Source organism: Leptonychotes weddellii, chromosome 3 (assembly GCF_054177405.1).
Source record: "Leptonychotes weddellii isolate Sample4059 chromosome 3, ASM5417740v2, whole genome shotgun sequence".
In the NCBI taxonomy this organism is placed as follows: domain Eukaryota; kingdom Metazoa; phylum Chordata; class Mammalia; order Carnivora; family Phocidae; genus Leptonychotes; species Leptonychotes weddellii.
Window position 1 is genome coordinate 110226748 of NC_138371.1, and position 8470 is coordinate 110235217.

Below are 8470 nucleotides of genomic sequence, written 5' to 3' on the forward strand. Positions count from 1 at the left end.
GGGAAGCTTGGTACAGAAGGCTAGATTTAGCTGAGTTCATGGCACTGGTGAATACCGGGCTTTTGCTGGGGCCCCTGGTAAATAGCTCTTACTCTCCGCCGTTGTAGATTGCATTGGCCCCCTATCAGCACTTGGAAGAAGACATGAAGAGTCTGAAGCAGGTGTTAGAGATGAAGAATCAGCAAATACACCAGCAGGAAAAGAAGATTATTGAGCTGGAAAAACTGGTGAGTCGGCCTGCCTCATTGGGAGAGCCCCAGTAAGCTGAAGGATATACCTTACTGTCATCACGGACGTCTTCATTCACTGCATCCGGAGGGTGCGCCCTTCCCTGTCCATTGCTTACACCTGAGCAGGAAATGCCATAGCTGAGTCTCGAGATCTTTCTTAGGGAGCCAGGAATTCTGATAAGGAATCCGAGGTGGCGAGCCCTCCTGACTGCCTGCCTCCATCCCCCATCCGTCACTCCTCCCCTGGGGGACTGCTGCTTCCTCCCTCCTCCCTGCGGGGGATGGGTGCTGAGCCAGCATCCGGGGAGCATCACTGAGGTGTGTGCCAGGCACTGCGCAGAGCACTTCACGTGTTTGTTCTTTAACCCCCGACAGCAATCCACTGGAGCAGGTGTACCGGTCAGAGGCTCCTTTCATAGATTTAGGCACAGATGGAGGCCTGGGCAGAGAGCGTAGCCCACCCAGAGCCCGCTGATTAGTGGATGGGACTCCAGGCCCAGGGCTCCCGAGGCGTGCTCTCATAACCCGCTCTCATAACCTCCCTCCCCTTCAACCCGGCTTCCCTTCAACCCGGCTTCCCCAGAACTAGCAAAGGTGCCCTTTGGGGAAACAGAGCACCCCCGAGCTCACTCCCCTCCCCTGCAGGCACAAGGGTCCTGCAAGGGCTGGAGCAGGAGACAGTCATCCTGAGTTGCTAGCAGAGCAGTGTGCTTCCAAGGAGACACCATCTCGATGGGGAGGCTGGTGTAAGGGTCCCAGATAGACTTTCTTGCTTTTTTACTGTTACATTTAAAATAAACGTTGATGCTATAAAAAGCAAAGACATGCCTTATAAGAAATTATAAGATAAACAAAAACAAGAAAGTTAGAAGATATTTCCAAGTGCTGTTAGCACTTCCCAGAGTTTTTCCTCGGTACCGTGGACGTGCCCCACACACGGAGACCTTTGTGTCCTGCTTTCTTCCAGCCAGCGGCTCTTTAACTTGCCATCTCAGTAACTGATCATCTCATCTACCTTGTAAAGTTCCCTGCCTGTGTCTGAAATATCCCTTGAAGCTGGTTTTCCCAAGCCAGGAGCTGGTCTAGATGCACCCGTTGTATTCGGTTGTCATGTCCTCTCTTTATCTAGCACCTCCGCTCCCTGCGGACGTCTCATACTGCAGGTGCTCATCAGGTGGGATGGGGGCAGACTGTAGTGTGACTGTTGGTAAGCAGCATCCTGGGCCATGGTGACCATGGGGCACCTCCCTGCCATGCAGCCCAGCCCACATAAGGACTGACAACCGTCCTCCTCCAGGCTGGGCCATCTGCATTCAGTTGTCTGCTCACCCACAAACTTTAGGGTTTATTTGGCTGTTTTTAGCCATGTTCCAGGCATTCTGCAGCCACGCATGACTTCTCCTTCCAGAAACCTTTCTAGGCATAAAGAAAGAACTGATGTAATCACTTCCCATTTCCTGGGAGCAAAGATGAAGGTTGTAGGGAAGTTTGTGGAACAGAGCTCAGCCCTTTGGCTCTGACTCCTAGTCCTAGTCATGGAAGGGCGACAGTTATCCTCGAAGATTAACAACCCAACAGTGAATTTGTCATTTTCTCTTCAAAAAATAATTTATTTCTGAATTTATCTTAGAATGGAACTGTACTTCTGCAAGGCCCTACGGGACACACGGACAGAGGAAAAGGCATAAATTGTGGGGGAATAACAACCATGGAAAATGTTGTTTTTGGATCATGTACCAAGCCCGTCTCAGGCTTTGGGTTCCTGGCTGCCCATACCCTCAGAAGGAAAAAAATGTGTCCACATTACTTCTATTTCTACCCCTCCGTTAATTCAGAACGTCATATTGTGCATGCATGCTGGGGCCGGGAATGCCAATGCAGCGCAGCTGACCATCAGGAAGAACCAGGGGACCCATCAGCCAAACTAGGTCTTGGTGGTGTTCCCTTATCTCTGACAGCGTATCTCTGACTGCAGGGACACACACTGTAAGAAATGTATTCGTGGGGCGCATGGATGGCTCAGTTGGTTAAGTGTCTGCCTTCAGCTCAGGTCATGATCCCGGGGTCCTGGGATCGAGTCCTGATCAAGCCTGCTTCTCCCTCTGCCTCTGCCCCTCCCCCGGCTTATGCTCTCTCTCTCTCTCTCTCTCTCTCAAATAAATAAATAAAATCTTTAAAAAAAAGTATTCTACACAGGAACCTGATGTATATACACACACACACATATAATATATGGAAAAACATATCTAAAATATGACTAACAATATACTTTTACTATATACAGTGCACTCTGGTATTTTCTGTTCTGTTTCATTTTGTTTAAAAAAGAAATGCTACCTACATCTCTCTAACTTGATTTTACAACCCACTAATGCATTGCAAACTGCAGTTTGCAAAGCACTGTTCTTTTTTTTTAAGATTTTATTTATTTGAGAGAAAGAGCGCGAGTGTGTGAGTGGGGGAGGGGCAGAGGGGGACGTGCAAGCAGACTCTGCAACGAGCATGCGGAGCCTGACACGGGGCTCCATCTCAGGACCCTGGGATCATGACCTGAGCCAAAATCGAGAATTGGACACCCAACCCACTGAGCCACCCAGGTGCCCCGCAAAGCACTGTTCTTGATGATCCTCCAAAGCCCAGAAGCCAAGGGCTCTGGTCTTCTACCTTTGTCATGGCCTTGCTGAGAACCTCTTAACCCTGCATCCTTTATAGGCAGAAAAGAACATTGTCCTAGAAGAAAAGATCCAAGTTCTCCAGCAGCAGAATGAAGACCTCAAAGCAAGGATTGACCAGAACACCGTTGTCACAAGGTAGGTGGGCCTGGGTGTCTAAGCTTAACGAGGCACATGTCACCTACAAAGTGGCTTTGCTCTTGAGCTCGTTGGAGGGCTCTGTTTTGGTTCCAGCATCCACTTTATCTCATTCCTCTGAGCTGTGAGGCTTCCTCACAGGCTCTTGGCATGTCGCATAGGGAAAGAAGAATAAAACATGCCATGGGGACCACAGAGCCTGTCTGCTGGCTCTGCATTTCAGTGGTCCCCCCCTTGGGGGAAATGAGTGAAACTGGCAGAAGTGCAAAGCAGAGGTCTCCAGTACAGCTGGGAGATGGAGGGGGTTATTTCTGGGGAGTTTGGAGAGGGCCACCTGCTGGGTATTCCCAGGCGAAAGAGAAAAACCACGTGAGCACCATTAGCTCCCCGGCGGAGAGCCAGGTAGGGCCCTCCGCTGCCGAGCTGTGGTCCTGGGCCAGCCTGGCCATGGCAGTGGGAAAGGTGTGGGGTGACCAAGCCAGTGAAGCCGCGCAGCCAAATTCAGCTGCTCTGAGTAACACCGTTCCCATCTCTGTCCCCTGCTCTGTGATGCTCCAACCTTCAAAGAAGGATGCAGTGGTCCTCCACTCTGCTGTCAGAGTGGAGTAAAGCAGGGTTTGGGCTGGATCAGCCAGCTGGAGCTTACAGGCGGGCCTCGGAGCTACTGTGGTTTCAGTTCCAGACCACCGCAATAAAGCAAGTGTCGCAGTGAAGCAATCCAGTGAATTTTGCCCAAATGAATGGTTTCCCAGTACATCTAAAAGTCACGTTTACACTATCCTATAGTCTACTAAGTGTGAAACACCATTATGTCTAAAAAAGCGACGTACATACCTTAATTTAAAAATACTTTATTGCTAGGGGTGCCTGGGTAGCTCAGTCGGTTAAGCGTCTGCCTTCGGCTCAGGTCATGACCCCAGGGTCCTGGGATCGAGTCCTGCATCAGGCTCCATGCTCAGCGCGGAGCCCGCTTCTCCCTGCTTGCTGCTCTCCCTGCTTGTGCTTTCCTTCTCTCTCTCTCTCTCTGACAAATATATAAAATCTTTAAAAAAGTAAAAATACTTCATTGCTGAAAAATGCAAACCATCATCTAAACTTTCAGCGAGTCGTAATCTTTTTGCCGGTGGAGGGTCTTGGCTCACTGTCAATGGCTGCTGACTGATCAGATTGGGGGTTGCTGAAGGCTGGAGAAGTCTGTGCCAGTTTCTTAAAACAACAACGAAGTTTGCTACATCGATTGACTCTTCCTTTCATGAATGATTTCTCTGTAGTGTGTGATGCTGTTTGATAGCATTTCATCCACAGTCGAACTTCTTTCAAAACTGGAGTCAGTCCTCTCAAACCCTGCTGCTGCTTTGTCAGCTAAGTTGATGTCATATTCTAAATCCTTTGGGGTCATTTCAATAGTCTTCATGGTGTCTTCACCAGCAGAATCCATCTCAAGAATCCACTTTCTTGGCTCATCCTTGAGAAGCAGCTCCTCAACCGTTCAAGTTGGATCATTGGATTGCAGCAATGCGGTCCCATCTTCAGGCCCCACTTCTATGTCCAGTTCTCTTGCTGTTTCCACCACCTCTGCAGTGACTGCCCCCACTGATGTCCTGAACCCCTCCAAGTACTCCGTGAGGGTGGGAACCAACCTCTCCCAAACTCCTGTGAATGTGGAGACTTTGACCTCTTCCCATGAATTATGAATGTTCTTAATGGCATCTGGAGTGGTGAATTCTTTCCAGAAGGTTTTCAATTGTCCAGCTCCATCAGAGGAATCACTCTCTATGGCGGCTATAGGCTTACAAAATGTGTTTCTTAGAGAATAAGACTTGGAAGTCAAGATGACTCCGTGATCCAGGGGCTGCAGAATGGATGCTCTGTCAGCAGGCATGAAAACAACATTCATCTGGTCCGTCTCCATCAGAGCTCCTGGAGGACCGGGTGCATGGTCAGTGCGCAGTAATATTTAGATAGGAATCGTTTTTCTCAGCAGCAGGTCTCAACAGTGGGCTTCCAATATTCGGTGAACCATGTTGTAAACAGACATGCTGTCATCCGGGCTTTGTCGTTCCACGTACAGAGCACAGGCAGAGTAGGCTGAGCATCGTTCTGAAGGGCCCTAGGATTTCCAGAACGGTCAGTGAGCACTGGCTTCAACTGAGGTCACCAGCTGCGTTAGCCCCTGACAGGACAGTCAGCCTGGCCTTTGAAGCTCTGAAGCCGGGTATTGACTTCTCCTCTGGAGCTCTGAAAATCCTCGATGGCATCTTCTTCCAGTAGAAGGCTGTCTTGTCTACACTGAAAACCTGCTGTGGAGTGTAGCCACCTTCATTGCTATCGTAGCTGGACCTTCTGGAGAACTTGCTGCAGCTTCTCCACCAGCCCTCGCAGCTTCACCTTGTGCTTTCTGTTGTGGAGCTGGCTTCTTTCCCTCAACCTCATGAACCCTCTGCCGCTTCAGATTTTCCTTCTGCAGCCTCCTCACCTCTCTCAGCCCTCACAGAATTACAGAGAGCTAGCTAGGGCCTAGCTCTGGATTAGGCTTCGGCTTAAGGGAATGCTGGGGCTGGTTTGCACTTCTCTCCAGACCACTCGAACTTTCTCCACCTCAGCATTAAGGCTGTTTGTCTTTCTTATCATTCATGTGTTCACTGGAGTGGCACTTTTAATGTCCTCGAAGAACCTTTCCTTCGCATTCCCACCTTGGCTGTCAGCCCATCAAGGCTTCACCATGACTTTCTCACTAAGCTCTGGTTTAGAGTGGGAGGTGTGCAACTCTCCCTTTCATTTGAACACTTAGAGGCCACCGTGGGGTTATTCACTGGTCTGACTTCAATATTGTTGTGTCTCAGGAAATAGGGAGACACCCAAGGAGAGGGAGAGCGATGGGGAAAGCCTGGTCGACAGAGCGGTCAGAACACACACAACATTAATTGGTTAAGTTTGCGATCTCATACGGGCACGGTCTGTGGTACCCCAAAACAATTACAATAGCGACATCAAAGATCACCGATCACAGATCAGCATAACAAATATAATAATAATGAAAAAGTTTGAAATATTGCAAAAATTACCAGACTGTGATGCAGAGACGTGAAGTGAGCAAAGGCCGTTGGAAATGTGGCGTTTGAGGGCTGCCACAAACCTTCAACTTAGAAAAAACACAATACCTGCCAAGTGCAGCCAAGTGAAGCATAATACAATGAGGCATGCCTGCATTTCATCCAGGAGGACAGAGCCCTCTCCGTGAGACCCACGCCTGCGCCCTGGCCCACTACTCAACTGTACTCCTATTGGATCTGCCTGTGTCACCCTGTGATGCACACACTTGTGCACACACGCACACTCACATGCATACTTGTGCTTCCTGTCACACATGTGCCCATTCGTGTGCCCGCTCCCAGACTTGCAGTCAGTGAGCTCCCTCGAATGCACGCACACTCTTGCGTGCAGCCCCCTCCCAGGTCACACGCATGTACTTGCACACATTCACACACATTGCCTCCGCAACTGAACTTGGGGTGCCGCAGTTCGTTCCCACCCCAGAGGCTCACAGGAGAGACTGTGCAGGGGCAGTAGGTCCATCACGCCCCTCCCCCAGGGGGAGCTGGAGCCTCTGCTCAACCTGAGCCACTACACGTCCCCGGGAAATCACAAAGGCACCCTGGTCCAAAGAGCAAGTCCAGGCTTTATCCAAGTGAGCTGGCTTCCCGGGCTAGGTCCATCCAGCTACAAAATGCAACAAAGCGAGCAACTCACACTTCCTGACAGACGGCACAGGATGCCTTGATTCATTTTTCATTTAGCATCCCTTCTCAACAAACATTAACCGAGCATCTGTTATGTGCCAGACACCAGGCTGGATGCTGAGGATTCAAAGAAGGCTCTGGTCCGTGTCCCCGAGGGCTCTCCGACCAGCCGGCGGGCAGATGCACAGATCAGCATTTGCAGCAGGGGAAGGCAGTTGCTACCACGGAGCCCCGAGCCAGGGGCAGGGAGGCCCGGAGGGTCCTTTGGCTGATGGCACTGTCCCTGTGCTGTCCTTAGTGTTGGTCGCCACTCTCTCTGAGCCTCCTGGGTGGCACACCCACCCCAGCTCCCCACTTCCCCCCTTTCCTCTTCTGCCTTCAGCATTTGCTCTGTCCAGTGGACAACTAGCACCTCCCCTGACCGGGCAGAGGGACTGGGAGATGAATGGGGACGGATGTGTCCGTGGGACAAGTGGAAATCACGTTTCAGCCCATGGCTCTTGGTCACCGTGGTCCCACTTGTCCCTGTCCTCCCGCAGGCGCAACCGCCTCCTCCCGTGCCCCAAGCCCACGGGCAGGGTGGATCTCACGTTCAGTGCCTCCCCGCAGGATTGCTGACTGTTTCTTGTTCTCCTCATGCAGACAACTGTCGGAGGAAAATGCTAATCTGCAGGAATATGTCGAGAAAGAAACCCAGGAGAAGAAGAGATTGAGCCGAACCAACGAAGAGCTGCTTTGGAAGCTCCAAACTGGGGACCCAACCAGCCCGGTTAAACTCTCCCCCACGTCCCCTGTTTACCGCGGCTCCTCCTCGGGGCCCTCCTCTCCCGCCAGAGTCAGCACAACGCCCAGATGACGCCGCACCACGCAGCCTGCGGGAGCCCTGGCTCCCGTCCACGTCCAGCCGGTGGTTCCACCCGGAGGCAGTCAGGACCAGGGGCCGGCCCGCGGCTGGCCCTGCGCGCATGCTCAGTAGCTGCCTAGCTGCATCCTAAGCAAAGTCCTCTTCTGATCCTCATATAAGACTGTCCCGGTGTTGCACTTAGGAAAGTGTAAACGGTAGTGTCTGATGTGCAAACGTTTGACCGTAGGTAGAGCCAAAAGAAAGAAAGAAACTCCAACTGTTCTTGAGCAATGAACTTTCACTGCAGAATTTCAGGTTAGTTACAAGTAGCTCAGTTTTGAATATACATTGAATAATCATTGTGTACTGCACCGATATGTGTGTATATTTAGATACACGTATATACACATGCAGTGGTTCTGAATTGCATTTTTTATAACATGAAGTGCTGACATATTTTGGTGAAGGTCAGCAGTTTTCTAACTTGTGCCTAAGAATTATTGGGATATGAAAATGCATTTCTATCTAGCTTCCCAGGAATATTTCTACCCAAAATAGAAAAAGGAAAAAAAAAAAAAGATACAGAGAAGAAGCGCCTTTCAACCTACCACCAAGTGGTACTCTAACACAAACACCAGCGATTTGTGAACGGTAACTGCCTTCGGAACAGTCAGCTTCTTAGTCAACATGATGTGAGGTCACTATTATTCCATTCGCAAGTTTTAATTATTAATACTCCTGTCGTGAGTGCCTAAGGGATAGCAGTGGGAAACCCTGAGGGGTTTAGCAGTTTTGCAGATGATACTCATGACAGTGAATCATCTACAGTCTTGTAAACACACGTTT

General features: G+C 50.3%; 1 protein-coding gene across 3 annotated transcripts in view; it reads left to right on the forward strand.

The window, feature by feature from the left end:
- The window catches only part of MTUS2 (microtubule associated scaffold protein 2), a 505832-nt gene extending 497742 nt beyond the window's left edge, over positions 1-8090 (forward strand). For all 3 annotated transcript variants that reach the window (XM_081814784.1, XM_081814785.1, XM_081814786.1), the window contains 3 exons: positions 108-227; positions 2943-3040; positions 7423-8090. In XM_081814784.1, the coding sequence (XP_081670910.1) occupies positions 108-227; positions 2943-3040; positions 7423-7636 (432 nt within the window). In that variant the 3' untranslated portion in view covers positions 7637-8090. The remainder of the gene's footprint in view (positions 1-107; positions 228-2942; positions 3041-7422) is intronic.
- Positions 8091-8470: the final 380 nt, after the last annotated feature.